Source organism: Pseudophryne corroboree, chromosome 1, assembly GCF_028390025.1.
Source record: "Pseudophryne corroboree isolate aPseCor3 chromosome 1, aPseCor3.hap2, whole genome shotgun sequence".
Lineage (NCBI taxonomy): Eukaryota > Metazoa > Chordata > Amphibia > Anura > Myobatrachidae > Pseudophryne > Pseudophryne corroboree.
Genome location: NC_086444.1, coordinates 1,178,257,355 through 1,178,282,543, shown reverse-complemented (window position 1 = coordinate 1,178,282,543; position 25,189 = coordinate 1,178,257,355). Strand labels below are relative to the sequence as shown.

The 25,189-nt window shown below is 50.0% G+C and overlaps 1 protein-coding gene across 2 annotated transcripts in view; it reads right to left on the bottom strand.

The window, feature by feature from the left end:
• The window catches only part of SFXN5 (sideroflexin 5), a 439,382-nt gene that overhangs the window by 402,339 nt on the left and 11,854 nt on the right, over nucleotides 1–25,189 (bottom strand). For both annotated transcript variants that reach the window (XM_063925240.1, XM_063925244.1), the window contains exon 2: nucleotides 9,727–9,795. In XM_063925240.1, the coding sequence (XP_063781310.1) occupies nucleotides 9,727–9,795 (69 nt within the window). The remainder of the gene's footprint in view (nucleotides 1–9,726; nucleotides 9,796–25,189) is intronic.

Genomic DNA, 25,189 nt, shown 5'->3' with positions numbered 1-25,189 from the left:
CACCCATTAGGTCAACACCTATTGGTCGAGAGTGGCTAGGTCGACACTAGAAATAGGTTGACGCGGCCATTATGTCAACATGAACAAGGTCGACATGAGTTTGTCATGTTTTTTTTGTTTCATTTTCTTCGTAAAGTAACCGGGAATCCCAATTAGTGCACCGTGTCCGCTCGCCATGCTTCAGACAAGATGCCTGGCTCCGCTGCAGCGGCGCTTGGCACAGGTTACCATTCCAAATCATAGTCCACGTGGATCGTAAAGTATGAAAAAGTAAAAAAAAAATGAAAAACTCATGTCGACCTTTTTGCATGTTGACTTTGTTCATGTCGACCTAGTGGCCGTGTCGACCTATTTCTAGTGTTGACCTATTCAATGTCAACCAATGGGTGTCAACCTAATGGGTGTCGACCCAGAGTGCGGATAGCCCTCTACCTGCCCCTCTCACACCCCTCTGTCCTATACACATGCTGCCGTATTCCATCCCTGTCCACTTACTGTCCTCTACCTGCCCCTCTCACACCCCTCTGTCCTATACCCACACTGCCCTATTCCATCCTTGTCCACTTACCGTCCTCTACCTGCCCCTGACACACCCCTCTGTCCTATACACACACTGCCCTATTCCATCCCTGTCCACTTACTGTCCTCTACCTGCCCCTCTCATACCCCTCTGTCCTATACACATGCTGCCGTATTCCATCCCTGTCCACTTACTGTCCTCTACCTGCCCCTCTCACACCCCTCTGTCCTATACACACACTGCCCTATTCCATACCTGTCCACTTACCGTCCTCTACCTGCCCCTCTCACACCCTCTGTCCTATACACACACTGCCCTATTCCATCCCTGTCCACTTACTGTCCTCTACCTGCCCCTCTCACACCCTTCTGTCCTATACACACACTGCCCTATTCCATACCTGTCCACTTACCGTCCTCTACCTGCCCCTCTCACACCCCTCTGTCCTATACACATGCTGTCGTATTCCATCTCTGTCCACTTACTGTCCTCTACCTGCCCCTCTCACACCCCTATGCCCTATACACACACTGCCCTATTCCATCCCTGTCCACTTACCGTCCTCTACCTGCCCCTTTGTCCTATACACACACTGCCCTATTCCATCCCTGTCCACTTACCGTCCTCTACCTGCCCCTCTCACACCCCTCTGTCCTATACACATGCTGCCGTATTCCATCCCTGTCCACTTACCGTCCTCTACCTGCCCCTCTAATACCCTCTGTTCTATACACACACTGCCCTATTCCATCCCTGTCCACTTACCATCCTCTACCTGCCCCTCTCACACCCCTCTGTCCTATACACACACTGCCCTATTCCATCCCTGTCCACTTACTGTCCTCTACCTGCCCCTCTCACACCCCTCTGTCCTATACACACACTGCCCTATTCCATACCTGTCCACTTACCGTCCTCTACCTGCCCCTCTCACACCCTTCTGTCCTATACACATGCTGCCATATTCCATCCCTGTCCACTTACTGTCCTCTACCTGCCCCTCTCACACCCCTCTGTCCTATACACACATTGCCCTATTCCATCCCTCTCCACTTAATGTCCTCTACCTGCCCCTCTCACACCCCTCTGTCCTATACACACACTGCCCTATTCCATCCCTGTCCACTTACTGTCCTCTACCTGCCCCTCTCATACCCCTCTGTCCTATACACACACTGCCCTATTCCATCCCTGTCCACTTACCGTCCTCTACCTGCCCCTCTCATACCCCTCTGTCCTATACACATGCTGCCGTATTCCATCCCTGTCCACTTACCATCCTCTACCTGCCCCTCTCACACCCCTCTGTCCTATACACATGCTGCCGTATTCCATCCCTGTCCACTTACCATCCTCTACCTGCCCCTCTCACACCCCTCTGTCCTATACACACACTGCCCTATTCCATCCCTGTCCACTTACCGTCCTCTACCTGCCCCTCTCACACCCCTCTGTCCTATATACATACTGCCCTATTCCATACCTGTCCACTTACCGTCCTCTACCTGCCCCTCTCACACCCCTCTGTCCTATACACATGCTGTCGTATTCCATCCCTGTCCACTTACTGTCCTCTACCTGCCCCTCTCACACCCCTCTGTCCTATACACACATTGCCCTATTCCATCCCTCTCCACTTAATGTCCTCTACATGCCCCTCTCACACCCCTCTGTCCTATACACACACTGCCCTATTCCATCCCTGTCCACTTACTGTCCTCTACCTGCCCCTCTCATACCCCTCTGTCCTATACACACACTGCCCTATTCCATCCCTGTCCACTTACCGTCCTCTACCTGCCCCTCTCATACCCCTCCGTCCTATACACATGCTGCCGTATTCCATCCCTGTCCACTTACCATCCTCTACCTGCCCCTCTCACACCCCTCTGTCCTATACACATGCTGCCGTATTCCATCCCTGTCCACTTACCATCCTCTACCTGCCCCTCTCACACCCCTCTGTCCTATACACACACTGCCCTATTCCATCCCTGTCCACTTACCGTCCTCTACCTGCCCCTCTCACACCCCTCTGTCCTATACACATGCTGCCGTATTCCATCCCTGTCCACTTACCATCCTCTACCTGCCCCTCTCACACCCCTCTGTCCTATACACATGCTGCCGTATTCCATCCCTGTTCACTTACCGTCCTCTACCTGCCCCTCTCACACCCCTCTGTCCTATACCCACACTGCCCTATTCCATCCCTGCCCACTTACTGCCTGCTGTCTCCCACTCTCACACCCCTCTGTCCTATACACACACTGCCTATTCCAAACCTGCCCACTTACTGTCCACTACCACCCCCTCTCACACCCCTCTGTCCTATACCCACACTGCCCTATTCCATCCCTGCCCACTTACTGCCCTCTGTCTCCCACTCTCACACCCCTCTGTCCTATACACACACTGCCCTATTCCATCCCTGTCCACTTACCATCCTCTACCTGCCCCTCTCACACCCCTCTGTCCTATACACACAGTGCCCTATTCCATCCCTGTCCACTTACTGTCCTCTACCTGCCCCTCTCACACCCCTCTGTCCTATACACATGCTGCCGTATTCCATCCCTTGCCACTTACCATCCTCTACCTGCCCCTCTCACACCCCTCTGTCCTATACACACACTGCCCTATTCCATCCCTGTCCACTTACCATCCTCTACCTGCCCCACTCACACCCCTCTGTCCTATACACACATTGCCCTATTCCATCCCTGTCCACTTACTGTCCTCTACCTGCCCCTCTCACACCCCTCTGTCCTATACACACACTGCCTTATTCCATCCCTACCCACTTACTGTCCTCTACCTGCCCCTCTCATACCCCTCTGTCCTATACACATGCTGCCGTATTCCATCCCTGTCCACTTACCATCCTCTACCTGCCCCTCTCACACCCCTCTGTCCTATACACACACTGCCCTATTCCATCCCTGTCCACTTACCATCCTCTACCTGCCCCACTCACACCCCTCTGTCCTATACACACATTGCCCTATTCCATCCCTGTCCACTTACTGTCCTCTACCTGCCCCTCTCACACCCCTCTGTCCTATACACACACTGCCTTATTCCATCCCTACCCACTTACTGTCCTCTACCTGCCCCTCTCATACCCCTCTGTCCTATACACATGCTGCCGTATTCCATCCCTGTCCACTTACCATCCTCTACCTGCCCCACTCACATCCCTCTGTCCTATACACACACTGCCCTATTCCATCCCTGTCCACTTACCATCCTCTACCTGCCCCTCTCACACCCCTCTGTCCTATACACACACTGCCCTATACCATCCCTGCCCACTTACTGTCCTCTACCTGCCCCTCTCACACCCCTCTGTCCTATACACACACTGCCCTATTCCATCCCTGCCCACTTACTGCCCTCTGCCTCCCCCTCTCACACCCCTCTGTCCTATACACACACTGCCCTATTCCATCCCTGCCCACTTACTGTCCACTACCACCCCCTCTCACACCCCTGTCCTATACACACACTGCCCTATTCCATCCCTGCCCACTTACTGTCCACTACCTGCCCCTCTCACACCCCTCTGTCCTATACACACACTGCCCTATTCCATCCCTGCCCACTTACTGCCCTCTGCCTCCCCCTCTCACACCCCTCTATCCTATACACACACTGCCCTATTCCATCCCTGCCCACTTACTGTCCACTACCTCCCCCTCTCACACCCCTCTGTCCTATACCCACACTGCCCTATTCCATCCCTGTCCACTTACTGTCCTCTACCTGCCCCTCTCATACCCCTCTGTCCTATACACACACTGCCCTATTCCATCCCTGTCCACTTACCGTCCTCTACCTGCCCCTCTCATACCCCTCCGTCCTATACACATGCTGCCGTATTCCATCCCTGTCCACTTACCATCCTCTACCTGCCCCTCTCACACCCCTCTGTCCTATACACATGCTGCCGTATTCCATCCCTGTCCACTTACCATCCTCTACCTGCCCCTCTCACACCCCTCTGTCCTATACACACACTGCCCTATTCCATCCCTGTCCACTTACCGTCCTCTACCTGCCCCTCTCACACCCCTCTGTCCTATACACATGCTGCCGTATTCCATCCCTGTCCACTTACCATCCTCTACCTGCCCCTCTCACACCCCTCTGTCCTATACACATGCTGCCGTATTCCATCCCTGTTCACTTACCGTCCTCTACCTGCCCCTCTCACACCCCTCTGTCCTATACCCACACTGCCCTATTCCATCCCTGCCCACTTACTGCCTGCTGTCTCCCACTCTCACACCCCTCTGTCCTATACACACACTGCCTATTCCATACCTGCCCACTTACTGTCCACTACCACCCCCTCTCACACCCCTCTGTCCTATACCCACACTGCCCTATTCCATCCCTGCCCACTTACTGCCCTCTGTCTCCCACTCTCACACCCCTCTGTCCTATACACACACTGCCCTATTCCATCCCTGTCCACTTACCATCCTCTACCTGCCCCTCTCACACCCCTCTGTCCTATACACACAGTGCCCTATTCCATCCCTGTCCACTTACTGTCCTCTACCTGCCCCTCTCACACCCCTCTGTCCTATACACATGCTGCCGTATTCCATCCCTTGCCACTTACCATCCTCTACCTGCCCCTCTCACACCCCTCTGTCCTATACACACACTGCCCTATTCCATCCCTGTCCACTTACCATCCTCTACCTGCCCCACTCACACCCCTCTGTCCTATACACACATTGCCCTATTCCATCCCTGTCCACTTACTGTCCTCTACCTGCCCCTCTCACACCCCTCTGTCCTATACACACACTGCCTTATTCCATCCCTACCCACTTACTGTCCTCTACCTGCCCCTCTCATACCCCTCTGTCCTATACACATGCTGCCGTATTCCATCCCTGTCCACTTACCATCCTCTACCTGCCCCTCTCACACCCCTCTGTCCTATACACACACTGCCCTATTCCATCCCTGTCCACTTACCATCCTCTACCTGCCCCACTCACACCCCTCTGTCCTATACACACATTGCCCTATTCCATCCCTGTCCACTTACTGTCCTCTACCTGCCCCTCTCACACCCCTCTGTCCTATACACACACTGCCTTATTCCATCCCTACCCACTTACTGTCCTCTACCTGCCCCTCTCATACCCCTCTGTCCTATACACATGCTGCCGTATTCCATCCCTGTCCACTTACCATCCTCTACCTGCCCCACTCACATCCCTCTGTCCTATACACACACTGCCCTATTCCATCCCTGTCCACTTACCATCCTCTACCTGCCCCTCTCACACCCCTCTGTCCTATACACACACTGCCCTATACCATCCCTGCCCACTTACTGTCCTCTACCTGCCCCTCTCACACCCCTCTGTCCTATACACACACTGCCCTATTCCATCCCTGCCCACTTACTGCCCTCTGCCTCCCCCTCTCACACCCCTCTGTCCTATACACACACTGCCCTATTCCATCCCTGCCCACTTACTGTCCACTACCACCCCCTCTCACACCCCTGTCCTATACACACACTGCCCTATTCCATCCCTGCCCACTTACTGTCCACTACCTGCCCCTCTCACACCCCTCTGTCCTATACACACACTGCCCTATTCCATCCCTGCCCACTTACTGCCCTCTGCCTCCCCCTCTCACACCCCTCTATCCTATACACACACTGCCCTATTCCATCCCTGCCCACTTACTGTCCACTACCTCCCCCTCTCACACCCCTCTGTCCTATACCCACACTGCCCTATTCCATCCCTGCCCACTTACTGCCCTCTGTCTCCCACTCTCACACCCCTCTGTCCTATACACACACTGCCTACTCCATCCCTGTCCACTTACTGTCCTCTACCTGCCCCTCTCACACCCCTCTGTCCTATACCCACACTGCCTACTCCATCCCTGCCCACTTACTGTCCACTACCACCCCCTCTCACACCCCTCTGTCCTATACACACACTGCCCTATTCCATCCCTGCCCACTTACTGTCCTCTACCTGCCCCTCTCACACCCCTCTGTCCTATACACACACTGCTCTATTCCATCCCTGCCCACTTACTGTCCACTACCACCCCCTCTCACACCCCTCTGTCCTATACCCACACTGCCTACTCCATCCCTGCCCACTTACTGTCCACTACCACCCCCTCTCACACCCCTCTGTCCTATACACACACTGCCCTATTCCATCCCTGCCCACTTACTGTCCACTACCACCCCCTCTCACACCCCTCTGTCCTATACACACACTGCCCTATTCCATCCCTGCCCACTTACTGTCCACTACCTGCCCCTCTCACACCCCTCTGTCCTATACACACACTGCCCTATTCCATCCCTGCCCACTTACTGTCCACTACCACCCCCTCTCACACCCCTCTGTCCTATACACACACTGCCTGCTCCATCCCTGTCCACTTACTGTCCTCTACCTGCCCCTCTCACACCCCTCTGTCCTATACACACACTGCCCTATTCCATCCCTGTCCACTTACCGTCCTCTACCTGCCCCTCTCACACCCCTCTGTCCAATACACATGCTGCCGTATTCCATCCCTGTCCACTTACCATCCTCTACCTGCCCCTCTCACACCCCTCTGTCCTATACACATGCTGCCGTATTCCATCCCTACCCACTTACTGTCCTCTACCTGCCCCTCTCACACCCCTCTGCCCTATACACACAGTGCCCTATTCCATCCCTGTACACTTACTGTCCTCTACTTGCCCCACTCACACCCCTCTGTCCTATACACACATTGCCCTATTCCATCCCTGTCCACTTACTGTCCTCTACCTGCCCCTCTCACACCCCTCTGTCCTATACACACAGTGCCCTATTCCATCCCTGTACACTTACTGTCCTCTGTCTCCCACTCTCACACCCCTCTGTCCTATACCCACACTGCCCTATTCCATCTCTGCCCACTTACTGTCCACTACCACCCCCTCTCACACCCCTCTGTCCTAAACACACACTGCCCTATTCCATCCCTGCCCACTTACTGTCCACTACCACCCCCTCTCACACCCCTGTGTCCTATACACACACTGCCCTATTCCATACCTGCCCACTTACTGTCCACTACCTGCCCCTCTCACACCCCTCTGTCCTATACACACACTGCCCTATTCCATCCCTGCCCACTTACTGTCCACTACCACCCCCTCTCACACCCCTCTGTCCTATACCCACACTGCCCTATTCCATCCCTGCCCACTTACTGCCCTCTGTCTCCCACTCTCACACCCCTCTGTCCTCACGCTTCTGTCCCTCTGCCACACACACAATCATTCTTCTCTTGAGGACACTGCACTCGCTCATCTGACTGCGCAATCACACAAGCAGAAGCCCTATGTGTAAGTAATAAAGGCAGAATAAAATTCTCCTGTGGTGCCAATCAGTGCAATTATTGTACGTTTCATGTTCCCATTGTGTCCGTTTCCACATTGCCGTCACATTATTGAGGAGCGCCCTGCTTTCCTTAATGAAAAGTTCCCAGCTGTGTGTTAACAGTCTGTCTCAGTCAATGTCACATAGAATAAATTAACCCCGTTAGAAATATCTGCTGCACCCACTTGGTTTCCCTGGTGGAGCTTAAATAAACTTCAATTATAATAATAATTCCAATGATTTTACCATCACACATTTTACGGAAGAGGCAGAAGGCACGCTGATAGGTGTAGGCTCCGTCTGTACGTTCTGCGGTCTCGGAGGCCGTCACAGGGAATACACGCGCTCTGACTACCGATCCTGTATCTATGTACTGACAGGACACATAGGGCGGTATTCAATTCTTTTCACCCCCTTTCACACCCATTCTGTTTCTGCTGACGGGCGTGGTATAATCATTTCAGCTCGCTACCCCCGGGGGTGCCCACAGAGGGTGCCCAGCCCTTTACGCAACTAAACCCGATTACTATGGGCGCAATATTACTATGGGCGCAATATGCGCGATAATGGGAATCACTTTACAAAAGAGATTGGGCGTGATATATCATATGAATACCGCCTATAAGCTGCGGCACGCTATGTTAGTGACAGTTTCACAAGTGTGGAACAATAGATAAACAATAATAGGTCCTCCCCATACAGTCGACGTGCAAAAGGTTGACAGGGTCAAAAAGTCAACAGTGTCTAAGGCCAACAGGTACAAAAGCTTGACAGGATCAAAAGGTCGACATGCAAGCAGTTGACACAAAAATGGTCAACACAAGTTGTTTTTTAAATTTTTGGGGTGTCACTCTGTCTGTTTCATCATGTGACTACAACTAGCGAAACGTGTACTCTCGCAAGGCTCGCCACGCTTCAGGCAGGTTACTATTATCAATCGTAGTACACGTGGATGGTAAATGAAGCAAGAGTTGTACACAATAAACAAAAAGTAGGAAAAAAACCTGTGTCGACCATTTGTGTGTCGACAATTGTCATGTAGACCTTCTAAACCAGTTGACCTTAGACACAGTTGACCTTTTACCTGTTGACCTTTTGACCATGTCAACCTATTGAATGTCGACCATATGAGGTCACCCTCTTGACTGTAGACACTGATGACCCCAGTGACTGGAACCCCAGTTTCACGTACACTTATTTTATTGGGCAATATATGCATTTCCATACTGCGTATGGGAGCCAATCAAACAAAGGCATCCGTATCCAGATTCTGGCATATTTTACGCAAAGAACTACTCACACATGAGTAGGCAGAACAGGGGAGGCACCAATTACACATGGATGCGGATACACATATCCAAACATAAAAAAGTCCCCATCCCGTCCACCCCTTCCCACCATAAGGATTTGTGAACAGGAACACATCACATCTGTGCAGCCTTATCAGCTTATACTGTATTCTCAAGTCCCTAGTCCTGTAACTGCATCAGCCCAAATGGAAAGCACACATATATGTAGTATACGTCATTACATCGTACTGCATATAAATAGGGTAATGCAACCTTTGTGTATTCATTTGCCTGATGCAGAAAAACTACAGCGTCCCCAGTAGGTTATACCTTCAGGTACATGAGATCCAACAGTCAAATACATGTAAAGAAGTATTTTTGCGACCTGATTTTACTATGTACTTTCAGGGTGCAAAATGTGTATGACTCTAAATCAGGCCCTTCATCTTTACTACTACTTCCCATTTATACTGTATATATAACAATACTGCAATACCTCTGTCACAAAAAGGGTGCGCGGGTCAATGATTTCCAGAAAGTGACGAAATCTGCCATAGAACGTGCTCTGAAAAACACAAACAGAATGTTAGTAATAAGATTGCATAACCAGTAATGTAACAACAGATATAACTCTCAGTCTGTGACTTCCTGCTGCCTCCATTCCCCTCCTCACATCATAACACTGCCCCTGTCACATGCCGCCCTGTCCTCACCGACACATCACTCATCTCCTGATATACTCTGTGCTGCTGGAGACCCTGCTCCTTTCACTGTATAACTCTCAGTCTGTGGCTTCCTGCTGCCTCCATTCCCCTCCTCACATCATGTCACTGCCACATGCAGCCCTGTCCTCACCGATACATCACTCATCTCCTGATATACTCTGTGCTGCTGGGTGACCGTGCTCCTTCCACTATATAATTCTCAGTCGGTGGCCACCTGCACCTGCTCAATGACACATCACTCATCTCCTGATATACCCTGTGCTGCTGGAGACCCTGCACCTTGCACTGTATAACTCTCAGTCTGTGGCTTCCTGCTGCCTCCATTCCCCTCCTCACATCATGTCACTGCCACATGCAGCCCTGTCCTCACCGATACATCACTCATCTCCTGATATACTCTGTGCTGCTGGGTGACCGTGCTCCTTCCACTATATAATTCTCAGTCTGTGGCCACTTGCACCTGCTCAATGACACATCACTCATCTCCTGATATACCCTGTGCTGCTGGAGACCCTGCACCTTTCACTGTATGACTGTCAGTCTGTGGCTTCCTGCTGCCTCCATTCCCCTCCTCACATCATGTCACTGCCCCGCCACAAGCAGCAGTGTGCAGCTCCTGAGGCTGCGAGAACGGTGCACTCACCGGGCTTAACGCACAAGCCGACAATTAGCCACGTGATTCTGAATATGCCCCTAATACCCCTTTCACATCGCACAAATAACCCGGTATCGACACGGCATATTGCTGTGTCGAAACGGGTCAGTGTGCGATGTGAAAGCGCCGTTGCCGAATTAGCGGGTCGCCTGACCCGGTAATTCAACCCGGTTAAAAAGAAGGGTCATTACAGGGTTGAATACCGGGTCAGGTGCAGTGTGAATGGGAGCTGCGTCGATGCGACACGGCTCCCAATCACAGCATAGGGAGAGGCGGCGCAGGAGATGAGCTCATCTCCCAGCGCCGCCTCCACCCCCGCCCCTGCTGCGCCCCCCGCTGCTATGGCAAAAAACCCGGTATATTGCCGGGTCGGAAAGCCAGCAGAGGAGAGCAAATGCCGGATCCCACCTGGTAAGGACACGTTTCTCTTACCGGGTAGGATCCGGCATTTGCGATCTGAAAGCAGCATTAGTTTACTGCTGATTAAGCAATATAGAAAGGAATCCCTTATTTGCGCAATAAGCCTTTTGCTACAGCCCGGGTGACTACCAAGGTTCACCAAACCTTAAAACACGCACAATAGTATAGAGGAAGTAACGATGCTTCTGAAGAAGGACCCTTACAGTGATGTAGGTGGCTTTGTTGGTGACTCCAAGAGGGACTGCTGGCACTCTCATGTGTACATCTGCAGACGTGGATCAAGACTGCATGTTCTATGGATCTGGTGGTACTTTTCCCTGTCTAGTGAGAGTCCTGATCCCATTACTGTGGAGATTTATTATAAGCGCTTTTGCACTTTCTAAATATAAGTGTAATGAGTTATTAAGGTGTGTTTTAATCGTCTGATGGTGTTGCACTAAATCCTTTTCCTTTGAGTTTACATGTGATGGAGGGGAGATATATGCACTAAGAAAAAGGAGCTGAAAACAAGCAGCAGTGGGGACTCTTGTACTGCTGGTTAAGCAACAAAAATAGGATTTTAATACCTAAATCCTTCTCTCTTAGTCCGTAGAGGATGCTGGGGATGCTTCAAGAATCATGTGGTATAGACGGGATCCGCAGGAGACATGGGCACTTTAAGACTTTAAAAGGGGTGTGAACTGGCTCCTCCCTCTATGCCCCTCCTCCAGACTTCAGTTATAGGAACTGTGCCCAGGGAGACGGACATTTCGAGGAAAGAATTTATTGTTAAACCACGGTGAGCATTTTACCAGCTCACACCTCCAGTATGCCGCAGAACATGGCATTCAATAGAACACCAGCCAACGGCATGAAGAATATGCAGCAATATGCTGATATAAAACGTAACACAACCTATGTGTGTAAACACAACCAGTAACAGCATAACGAATGTTATGGTCGGAATAACGTCAGCAACAGGCTGACTTAACCACAACACACCATGTGTAAACATACCCAATGACTGCAGATAGAGTCCGCACTGGGACGGGCGCCCAGCATCCTCTACGGATTAAGAGAAAAGGATTTACCGGTAGGTATTAAAATCCTATTTTCTCATACGTCCTAGAGGATGCTGGGGATGCTTCAAGAACCATGAGGATTATACCAAAGCTCTAGAACAGACGGGAGAGTGCGGATGACTCTGCAGCACCGATTTGACCCAACAAGCGGTCCTCATCAGCCAGGGTATCAAACTTGTAAAACTTCGCAAAGGTGTTTGAACCCGACCAAGAAGGTACTCGGCAGATTTGTAATGCCGAGATCCCCAGGGCAGCCGCCCAGGATGAGCCCACCTTTCTGGTAGAATGGGCCTTCACTGATTTTGGCAACGGCAAACCTGCCGTAGAATGAGCCTGCTGAATCGTATTACAGATCCAGCATGCAATAGTCTGCTTGGAAGCAGGAGCCCCAATCTTGTTGGGAGCCCACAGGACAAACAGAGCCTCTGTTTTCCTAATCTGAGCCGTTCTGGCGACATAGACTTACGAGAGAGACTTCGATTTCGCCAAGGCGTCAGTAGCCACTGGCACCACAACAGGCTGGTTTACGTGAAACGATGAAACCACTTTTGGCAGAAATTGCTGACGAGTTGCTGACGAGTTCTCAACTCCGCTCTATCTGCATGGAAGATTAAATAGGGGCTTTTGTGAGACAAAGCCGCCAATTCAGACACCCGCCTTGCGGATGCCAAGGCCAACAGCATGACCACTTTCCAAGTAAGGAATTTCAACTCAACCTTATGTAAAGGTTCGAACCAATGAGAATTGCAGGAACTGCAACACCACATTAAGATCCCATGGTGCCACCAGGGGCACAAAGGGAGGTTGGATGTGCAGCACGCCCTTCACGAAGGTCTGAACTTCTGGAAGGGAGGCCAATTCTTTCTTAAAGAAAATAGATAAGGCCGAAATTTGTACATTAACGGAGCCTAACTTTAGGCCCGCATACATACCTGCTTGCAAAAAATGGAGCAAACGCCCCAGCTGAAATTTTTCAGTAGGAGCCTTATTTGATTCACACCAAGACACATAGTTCCTCCAAAAACGGTGGTAAAGCTTCACCGTTACTTCTTTCCTAGCCTGAAGCAGTGTGGGAATGACTTCACTGGGAATACCCTTTCGGGCTAGGATATGGCGTTCAACCGCCATGCCGTCCAAACGCAGCCGCGGGTAAGTCTTGATACACGCACGGTCCTTGCTGTAACAGGTCCTTTCGTAGAAGAAGAGCCCAGGGATCTTCTAGGAGTAATTTTTGAAGCTCTGGATACCAAGCCCTCCTTGGCTAGACCGGAACAATGAGGATCGCCTGAACCTTTGTTCTTTCTTATGACTTTTATCACCTTCGGAAAGAGTGGAAGTGGAGGGAACACATAGACCGACTGAAACACCCACGGTGTCACGAGGGCGTCCAGCGCTATTGCTTGAGGGTCCCTTGACCTGGAACAATATCCCTGAAGTTTCTTGTTGAGACGAGACGCCATCATGTCTATTTGAGGAATTCCCCAAAGACTTGTTACTTCTGTGAAAACCTATTGATGAAGACCCCACTCTCCTGGATGGAGATCGTGTCTGCTGAGGAAGTCTGTTTCTCAGTTGTCTACACCCGGAATGAAGACCGCTAACCGAACGTGTACATGCCTTTCCGCCGAGTGGAAAACTTTTGTGGCTTCTGCTATTGCCGCTTTGCTCTTTGTTCCGCCCTAGCGGTTTACTTACGCCACTGCTGTTAAGTTGTCCGACTGAATTAAGACGGGCAGATCGCGAAGAAGATGTTCCGTTGTAAATAGCTCTTAATTCCAGAATGCTTATTGCAGACAAGCTCCCCGGCTTGACCTTTTTACCCTGGAAATTCTTCCCCTGGAAAGACTGCTCCCCAGCCACGGAGACTTGTATCCATGGACACCAGGATCTAATCCTGGATCCCGAACCTTCGTCCCTCTAGGAGGTGAGAACTGTGAAGACACCACAGGAGAGATATCCTGGTCCTGGAAAATAAGATTATTTTCCGGTGCATGTGCAGGTGAGACCCGGACCACATGTCCAACTGGTCCCACTAAAACCACTCTGGCATGTAACCTGCTCACCGAATGGCCTCGTAGGCCGCAACCATGTTCTTCATCAACGGAATGTATTGATGGGTTTACACTGTTGCAAATCTGATCCGACTCTGGATCCTCAGATCTCTTTCCACTGGAAAAAACAAACTCTCAACAGTTCTGTATCTAACCCTATTCCCAACTCCGACAACCGTGTCGTTGGGATCAACAGTGATTCTGGCAAGTTCAGTAGCCAACCACTGTGTTGAAGAACTGTCAGAGAAAAACAACGACTTGCACCACTTGTTTCTTAACCTCGCCGTAGTCAGGAGAGCGTGCTAGTACAGAATAATCATGGCTTTTACTATCGAAGGAAAACCATCATACTGCCATCACTCCGGTGAACTGGCAATGACAATCCTGAATAGCAAACCCAGGTAAGCCTAACGCGGAAGAAACCGTACTTAAAACCTCTTTCTCCTTTAACAGATTGGAGATCCCTGCCCTGAGAGATTCCATCTTGTACATCTTGTAGTTCAATTTCTTAAGTAGAAATTTTTTGGAATTGTTTTGACCGAGCGGTCTGGGCTCAGAAGCACGAAAAAGCTTGAATAACCGCTTTTTTTTTTTTTTGTGACAGGGACAGCAGGCAAAAATCCTGATTCTGACCCAACTCTTGTACGGCGTCGCATATTGAAAAATCAATGAGGGGAATTATCTGGACACTCCAGTATGTCCCCCTTGGGACTCTATTCTTAACTCACTGGTCCATGTCCATTCCAGGACTGACTGAAGAGTATTAGACGTAGCCCCACCGGTGTGGGCTCCCGCAAGATAGACTCAGCGACATGCGGTGGATGTGGTATAAACAGAGGATGATTTCTACTTCTGCAAACTTGAATAGGTGGTTGACCTTTTACCTTTTTACCTTCCTCTACCTGCAAAGAAGGGGAAAAACAGTATCCATCCAGTCGAAATGACTGCATCCTACAAAAATGCGTCACCAACCGTTGTGAGAGAACATAGCTCAAGAAGGTAGACTTACCAGTGGTAACTGCCTAGAGCAACATAACAAAGCCATTCCCAAACCAGGTTTCACCTTCATAGGGAAGATACTCCAGTACTTCTCGGAGTCACCCTCAGCATTCCATTGGTGAATCCACAACGCCCTCCTAGCCGAGACCGCCATGGAATTGGAACGTGAACCAAAGAGTCCCATACCTCTTGTAGTCGCACAGCAGCATGCTGCAATGTTTTAGATATGACCCAACTTAAGGAGTATCCCATCTCTCCCCAGGGTAATTATATCGGATGACAAGGTAACTGACCATTTCTGAATACAAGCACTCCCTCATGCGCATGTAATGCAAATATAATCAAAGCATATAATTAAAATATCACTTAGCTTCCTGTATACGATCCTTTGTGACAGGGCCCCGTGCAGAACAGGGGTTGACTCTCACTTTATTCTTTCCACGGCGGGAAAAGAATAAACTCCCGGACTCCTCGTGAGGATTCGAAACCATCTTGTCAGGGATGAGCTAGACTTTTTCAACAGAGCGGCCAGCACATGAGAAGGAATAACTTTACTTCAGCATTCATTATAAATTTTAATATGAATATACACATTTAAATACACATATACACACACACACATATATATATATATATATATATATATATATATATATATATATATATATTTTTTTTTTTTTTTTTTTGTCAGAAACAGCAGGGTCCCTAGTGACGTTAATACATTCTTAATGTGTATGAAACATGTACTGAATGCCGATGTTGAGGATCTAATCAGGAAACATCATGGTCGACATAAGAAATAGTATTCGTGTCGATATCAGGGAGTAGTAACTGGGCAAAATAAAATTTTTGCGACCCCGAGGAGTCTGAGGGAAATATATTATTAAAATTCCGCCCTCCACAAAATTACTACGTCTGTGTTCGAGCCACAGAACTATGCAATCGTACCATATATATATATATATATATATATATATATATATATACACACATATATACATACATACATACATACATACATACATACATACAGGTATAGCTTTCTGAAATGCATCACATTATCATGTCAATTTTTTTACACAGTCAGATTAGTTGGTGCCGACAGGGTCACCCACACACGTCTGTGTCTCTCATATAGTTTTCTCATTGGAAAAGCATACATCTACTGACTTTATTTACATGAACCAAGTACCCTCAGGAGTCGGCAGTGCCGACAGAGACATTCCTATAGCCGTTTGTGTAAGGAATAGACCCAGTACTTTCTGTCAGGGAAACATAGCAGACGTTTACCAGCTCTATTTACACCATACTCATTACACATTGTGCTTTATTTCTAACATATATTGCACTAAACAACTGTCACACACACACCCCGCCCCCCACCCCTCCGTTTTTCACTGTGATCTGCTCAGCAGTGCTGTATTGGCAGGGCCAGCGTTTTTTGAGGAGAAAATGGCGTTGGATAGAGCTGTGAGGGCTAAGCCACGCCCCCTTAATGGCGCGCTTCAGCCCCGCTATTTTCTAGATATTTATACTGGCGGGGGTCTGTATTAAGTGCCCAGGCACTTAATATCTCTCTTGCCAGTCTATCTCTGAGGTATACATGCTGCCCAGGGTGCCCCCCCCCTGCGCCCTTGTAGTGCCGCTTGTGTGTGGGAGCAATGGCGCGCTGCGCGGTACCTCAGAGCCACAGAGTCTTCTGCTGTCACTGAAGTCTTCTGTTCTTCATTTACTCACCCGGCTTCTTTCTTCTGGCTCTGCAAGGGGGGTGACGGTGCGGCTCCGGGAACGAGCAGCTAGGCGCACCAAGTGATCGGACCCACTGGAGCTAATGGTGTCCAGTAGCCTAAGAAGCAGAGCCTTTGAACTCACAGAAGTAGGTCTGCTTCTCTCCCCTCAGTCCCACGATGCAGGGAGACTGTTGCCAGCAGTGCTCCCTGAAAATAATAAACCTAACATAAAGTCTTTTCCAAGAAACTCAGGAGAGGTCCTCAGTGTGTGACCAGTCTCTCTGGACACAGAATCTAACTGGAGTCTGGAGGAGGGGCATAGAGGGAGGAGCCAGTTCACACCCCTTTTAAAGTCTTAAAGTGCCCATGTCTCCTGCAGATCCCGTCGATACCCCATGGTTCTTGAAGCATCCCCAGCATCCTCTAGGACGTATGAGAAAATAAGAATTTACTTACCGATAATTCTATTTCTCGTAGTCCGTAGTGGATGCTGGGGACTCTGTAAGGACCATGGGGATTAGCGGCTCCGCAGGAGACTGGGCACAAAAGTAAAGCTTTAGAACCACCTGGTGTGCACTGGCTCCTCCCCCTATGACCCTCCTCCAAGCCTCAGTTAGGATACTGTGCCCGGACGAGCGTACACAATAAGGAAGGATTTTGAATCCCGGGTAAGACTCATACCAGCCACACCAATCACACCATATAACTTGTGATCTAAACCCAGTTAACAGCATGATAACAGAGGAGCCTCTAGAAAAGATGGCTCACTACAGCAATAACCCGATTTTTTGGTAACAATAACTATGTACCAGTATTGCAGACAATCCGCACTTGGGATGGGCGCCCAGCATCCACTACGGACTACGAGAAATAGAATTATCGGTAAGTAAATTCTTATTTTCTCTAACGTCCTAAGTGGATGCTGGGGACTCCGTAAGGACCATGGGGATTATACCAAAGCTCCCAAACGGGCGGGAGAGTGCGGATGACTCTGCAGCACCAAATGAGAGAACTCCAGGTCCTCCTCAGATAGGGTATCAATTTTGTAGAATTTTACAAACGTATTTGCTCCTGACCAAGTAGCTGCTCGGCAAAGTTGTAAAGCCGAGACCCCTCGGGCAGCCGCCCAAGATGAGACCATCTTCCTTGTGGAGTGGGCATTTACAGATTTTTGGCTGTGGCAGGCCTGCCACAGAATGTGCAAGCTGAATTGTACTACAAATCCAACGAGCAATAGTCTGCTTAGAAGCAGGAGCACCCAGCTTGTTGGATGCATACAGGATAAACAGCGAGTCAGATTTTCTGACTCCAGCCGTCCTGGAAACATATATTTTCAGGGCCCTGATAACGTCTAGCAACTTGGAGTCCTCCAAGTCCCTAGTAGCCGCAGGCACCACAATAGGTTGGTTCAGGTGAAACGCTGAAACCACCTTAGGGAGAAACTGAGGACAAGTCCTCAATTCCGCCCTGTCCGAATGGAAAATCAGATAAGGGCTTTTACAGGATAAAGCCGCCAATTCTGACACGCGCCTGGCCCAGGCCAGGGCCAACAGCATGACCACTTTCCATGTGAGATATTTTAACTCCACAGATTTAAGTGGTTCAAACCAATGTGACTTTTGGAACCCAAAAACTACATTGAGATCTCAAGGTGCCACTGGAGGCACAAAAGGAGGCTGTATATGCAGTACCCCTTTTACAACATCTGAACTTCAGGGACTGAAGCTAGTTCTTTTTGGAAGAAAATTGACAGGGCCGAAATTTGAACCTTAATGGACCCCAATTTCAGGCCCATAGACACTCCTGTTTGCAGGAAATGTAGGAATCGACCCAGTTGAATTTCCTCCGTCGGGCCTTACTGGCCTCGCACCACGCAACATATTTTCGCCAAATGCGGTGATAATGTTTTGGGGTTACATCCTTCCTGGCTTTGATCAGGATAGGGATGACTTCATCCGGAATGCCTTTTTTCCTTCAGGATCCGGCGTTCAACCGCCCTGCCGTCAAACGCAGCCGCGGTAAGTCTTGGAACAGACAGGGTCCTTGCTGGAGCAGGTCCCTTCTTAGAGGTAGAGGCCACGGATCCTCCGTGAGCATCTCTTGAAGTTCCGGTTACCAAGTCCTTCTTAGCCAATCCGGAGCCACGAAAATAGTGCTTACTCCTCTCCATCTTATCAATCTCAGTACCTTGGGTATGAGAGGCAGATGAGGGAACACATACACTGACTGGTACACCCACGGTGTTACCAGAGCGTCCACAGCTATTGCCTGAGGGTCCCTTGACCTGGCGCAATACCTGTCGAGTTTTTCCCAACGGTTTATAATCATGTGGAAGACTTCTGGGTGAAGTCCCCACTCTCCCGGGTGGAGGTCGTGTCTGCTGAGGAAGTCTGCTTCCCAGTTGTCCACTCCCGGAATTGCTGACAGTGCTATCACATGATTTTCCGCCCAGCGAAGAATCCTTGCAGCTTCTGCCATTGCCCTCCTGCTTCTTGTGCCACCCTGTCTGTTTACGTGGGTGACTGCCGTGATGTTGTCCGACTGGATCAACACCGGCTGACCTTGAAGCAGAGGTCTTGCTAAGCTTAGAGCATTGTAAATGGCCCTTAGCTTCAGGATATTTATGTGAAGTGATGTCTCCAGGCTTGACCATAAGCCCTGGAAATTCCTTCCCTGTGTGACTGCTCCCCAGCCTCGCAGGCTGGCATCAGTGGTCACCAGGACCCAGTCCTGAATGCCGAATCTGCGGCCCTCTAGAAGATGAGCACTCTGCAACCAACACAGGAGGGACACCCTTGTTCTTGGTGACAGGGTTATCCACTGATGCATCTGAAGATGCGACCCGGACCATTTGTCCAGCAGGTCCCACTGGAAAGTTCTTGCGTGGAATCTGCCGAATGGGATTGCTTCGTAGGAAGCCACCATTTTACCCAGAACCCTTGTGCATTGATGCACTGAGACTTGGCTCTGTTTTAGGAGGTTCCTGACTAGCTCGGATAACTCCCTGGCTTTCTTCTCCGGGAGAAACACCTTTTTCTGGACTGTGTCCAGGATCATCCCTAGGAACAGAAGACAAGTCGTCGGAACCAGCTGCGATTTTGGAATATTGAGAATCCAATCGTGCTGCCGCAACACTACCTGAGATAGTGCTACACCGACCTCCAACTGTTCCCTGGATCTTACCCTTATCAGGAAATCGTCCAAGTAAGGGATAACTAAAATTCCCTTCCTTCGAAGGAATATCATCATTTCGGCCATTACCTTGGTAAAGACCCGGGGTGCCGTGGACCATCCATACGGCAGCGTCTGAACTGATAGTGACAGTTCTGTACCATAAACCTGAGGTACCCTTGGTGAGAAGGGTAAATTTGGACATGAAGGTAAGCATCCTCGATGTCCCGAGACATCATGTAGTCCCCTTCTTCCAGGTTCGCAATCACTGCTCTGAGTGACTCAATCTTGAATTTGAACCTCTGTATGTAAGTGTTCAAAGATTTTAGATTTAGAATCGGTCTCACCGAGCCGTCCGGCTTCGGTACCACAACAGTGTGGAATAATACCCCGTTCCCTGTTGCAGGAGGGGTACCTTGATTATCACCTGCTGGGAATACAGCTTGTGAATGGCTTCCAAAACTGTCTCCCTGTCAGAAGGAGACATCGGTAAAGCCGACTTTAGGAAACGGCGAGGGGGAGACGTCTCGAATTCCAATTTGTACCCCTGAGACATCACCTGAAGGATCCAGGGGTCTACTTGCGAGTGAGCCCACTGCGCGCTGAAATTCATTGAGACGGGCCCCCCACCGTGCCTGATTCTGCTTGTAAAGCCCCAGCGTCATACTGAGGGCTTGGCAGAGGCGGGAGAGGGTTTCTGTTCCTGGGAACTGGCTGATTTCTGCAGCCTTTTTCCTCTCCCTCTGTCACGGGGCAGAAATGAGGAACCTTTTGCCCGCTTGTCCACGAAAAGACTGCGCCTGATAATACGGCGTCTTCTCATGTTGAGAGGCGACCTGGGGTACAAACGTGGATTTCCCAGCTGTTGCCGTGGCCACCAGGTCTGAAAGACCGACCCCAAATAACTCCTCCCTTTAATAAGGCAATACTTCCAAATGCCGTTTGGAATACGCATCACCTGACCACTGACGTGTCCATAACCTTCTACTGGTAGAAATGGACAACGCACTTAGACTTGATGCCAGTCGGCAAATATTCCGCTGTGCATCACGCATATATAGAAATGCATCTTTTAAATGCTCTATAGGCAAAAATATACTGTCCCTATCTAGGGTATCAATATTTTTAGTCAGGGAATCCGACCACGCCAACCCAGCACTGCCCATCCAGGCTGAGGCGATTGCTGGTCGCAGTATAACACCAGTATGTGTGTAAATACATTTTAGTATACCCTCCTGCTTTCTATCAGCAGGATCCTTAAGGGCGGCCATCTCAGGAGAGGGTAGAGCCCTTACAAGCGTGTGAGCGCTTTATCCACCCTAGGGGGTGTTTCCCAACGCACCCTAACCTCTGGCGGGAAAGGATATAATGCCAATAACATTTTAGAAATTATCAGTTGTTATCGGGGGAAAACCACGCATCATCACACACCTCATTTAATTTCTCAGATTCAGGAAAACTACAGGTAGTTTTTCCTCACCGAACATAATACCCCTTTTTGGTGGTACTCGTATTATCAGAAATGTGTAAAACATTTTTCATTGCCTCAATCATGTAACGTGTGGCCCTACTGGAAGTCACATTTGTCTCTTCACCGTCGACACTGGAGTCAGTATCCGTGTCGGCGTCTATATCTGCCATGTGAGGTAACGGGCGCTTTAGAGCCTCTGACGGCCTATGAGACGTCTGGACAGGCACAAGCTGAGTAGCCGGCTGTCTCATGTCAACCACTGTCTTTTATACAGAGCTGACACTGTCACGTAATTCCTTCCAACAGTTCATCCACTCAGGTGTCGACCCCCTAGGGGGTGACATCACTATTACAGGCAATCTGCTCCGTCTCCACATCATTTTTCTCCTCATACATGTCGACACAAACGTACCGACATACAGCACACACACAGGGAATGCTCTGATAGAGGACAGGACCCCACTAGCCCTTTGGGGAGACAGAGGGAGAGTTTGCCAGCACACACCAGAGCGCTATATATATATATATATATACAGGGATAACCTTATATAAGTGTTTTTCCCCTTATAGCTGCTGTATCTTTAATACTGCGCGTAATTAGTGCCCCCCCTCTCTTTTTTAACCCTTTCTGTAGTGTAGTGACTGCAGGGGAGAGACAGGGAGCTTCCCTCCAACGGAGCTGTGAGGGAAAATGGCGCCAGTGTGCTGAGGAGATAGGCTCCGCCCCCTTATCGGCGGCCTTATCTCCCGTTTTTCTATGTATTCTGGCAGGGGTTAAATGCATCCATATAGCCCAGGAGCTATATGTGATGCATTTTTTGCCATCCAAGGTGTTTTTTATTGCGTCTCAGGGCGCCCCCCCCCAGCGCCCTGCACCCTCAGTGACCGGAGTGTGAAGTGTGCTGAGAGCAATGGCGCACAGCTGCAGTGCTGTGCGCTACCTTGTTGAAGACAGGACGTCTTCTGCCACCGATTTTCCGGACCTCTTCTGCCTTCTGGCTCTGTAAGGGGGCCGGCGGCGCGGCTCTGGGACCCATCCAGGCTGGGCCTGTGATCGTCCCTCTGGAGCTAATGTCCAGTAGCCTAAGAAGCCCAATCCACTCTGCACGCAGGTGAGTTCGCTTCTTCTCCCCTTAGTCCCTCGATGCAGTGAGCCTGTTGCCAGCAGGTCTCACTGAAAATAAAAAACCTAAAACTAAAAATTTCACTAAGCAGCTCAGGAGAGCCACCTAGTGTGCACCCTTCTCGTTCGGGCACAAAATCTTAACTGTGGCTTGGAGGAGGGTCATAGGGGGAGGAGCCAGTGCACACCAGGTGGTTCTAAAGCTTTACTTTTGTGCCCAGTCTCCTGCGGAGCCGCTAATCCCCATGGTCCTTACGGAGTCCCCAGCATCCACTTAGGACGTTAGAGAAAAGTCATTCAAGTTAGTGAAATATGCTGTGGGGGCTACGTGTGGGGAGCCTGGTAACTGTAACGCCCCGAAAGAGGATGGGATACAGAGAGCAGGGAGACTAGGGATTATACAGTATGCAGAGAGCAGGGAGACTAGGGATGATAAGGTATGCAGAGAGCAGGAAGACTAGGGATGATACAGTATGCAGAGAGCAGGGTGACTAGGGATTATACAGTATGCAGAGAGCAGGATGACTAGTGATGATATAGTATGCAGAGAGCAGGGAGACTAGTGATTATACAGTATGCAGAGAGCAGGAAGACTAGGGATTATACAGTATGCAGAGCAGGGAGACTAGTGATTATACAGTATGCAGAGAGCAGGATGACTTGTGATTATACAGTATGCAGAGAGCAGGGTGACTAGGGATTATACAGTATGCAGAGCAGGGTGACTAGTGATTATACAGTATGCAGAGAGCAGGAAGACTAGTGATTATACAGTATGCAGAGAGCAGGATGACTAGTGATTATACAGTATGCAGAGAGCAGGAAGACTAGTGATTATACAGTATGCAGAGAGCAGGAAGACTAGGCCTTATACAGTATGCAGAGCAGGATGACTAGTGATGATACAGTATGCAGAGAGCAGGGAGACTAGGGATGATACAGTATGCCGAGAGCAGGGTGACTAGTGATAATACAGTATGCAGAGAGCAGGGAGACTAGGGATGATACAGTATGCAGAGAGCAGGGAGACTAGGGATGATACAGTATGCAGAGAGCAGGGAGACTAGGGATGATACAGTATGCAGAGAGCAGGGAGACTAGGCATTATACAGTATGCAGAGCAGGGTGACTAGCATACCTCCCAACTGTCCCGATTTTCGCGGGACAGTCCCGTTTTTTGGGGACTGTCCCGCTGTCCCACCCGCGGGTCGCAGTGTCCCGCGGTGGGGGGGACAGTTGGGAGGCTCTGTCTCTCGCTGCCCTGCTTAGCAGAGCAGCGGTGAATAGACGCTGTGCGGATGCGCACAGCGTCTATTCAGTGCAGACAGGGGGAGAGGAGGCATGCCAGCGGCTCACGGAGCGCTGGGCATGCCCCCTCAGTGACGAAATTGGGGGGCGTGACTCGCGAGCGCGGATCCTCCCACGAAGCCACGCCCCTTTTCCATAGGCCACGCCCCTTTTTCGGGGGCGGAAAGTTGGGAGGTATGGACTAGGGATGATACAGTATGCAGAGAGCAGGATGATGACTAGGGATTATACAGTATGCAGAGCAGGGAGACTAGTGATTATACAGTATGCAGAGCAGGGAGACTAGTGATTATACAGTATGCAGAGAGCAGGAAGACTAGGCCGTATGCAGAGCAGGGTGACTAGGGATGATACAGTATGCAGAGAGCAGGAAGACTAGGGATGATACAGTATGCAGAGCAGGGAGACTAGTGATTATACAGTATGCAGAGAGCAGGATGACTAGTGATTATACAGTATGCAGAGAGCAGGATGACTAGTGATTATACAGTATGCAGAGAGCAGGAAGACTAGGCCTTATACAGTATGCAGAGCAGGGTGACTAGGGATGATACAGTATGCAGAGAGCAGGGAGACTAGGGATGATACAGTATGCAGAGAGCAGGGAGACTAGGCATTATACAGTATGCAGAGCAGGGTGACGGGATGATACAGTATGCAGAGAGCAGGAAGACTAGGGATTATACAGTATGCAGAGAGCAGGAAGACTAGTGATTATACAGTATGCAGAGCAGGGTGACTAGGGATGATACAGTATGCAGAGAGCAGGGAGACTAGGGATGATACAGTATGCAGAGAGCAGGGAGACTAGGGATGATACAGTATGCAGAGAGCAGGGAGACTAGGGATGATACAGTATGCAGAGAGCAGGGAGACTAGGGATGATACAGTATGCAGAGCAGGGAGACTAGGGATGATACAGTATGCAGAGCAGGGTGACTAGGCATTATACAGTATGCAGGGTGACTAGGGATGATACAGTATGCAGAGAGCAGGGAGACTAGGCATTATACAGTATGCAGAGCAGGGAGACTAGGGATGATACAGTATGCAGAGAGCAGGGAGACTAGGGATGATACAGTATGCAGAGAGCAGGGAGACTATGGATGATACAGTATGCAGAGAGCAGGGAGACTAGGGATTATACAGTATGCAGAGAGCAGGGAGACTAGGGATGATACAGTATACAGAGAGCAGGGTGACTAGGGATGATACAGTATGCAGAGAGCAGGGAGACTAGGGATG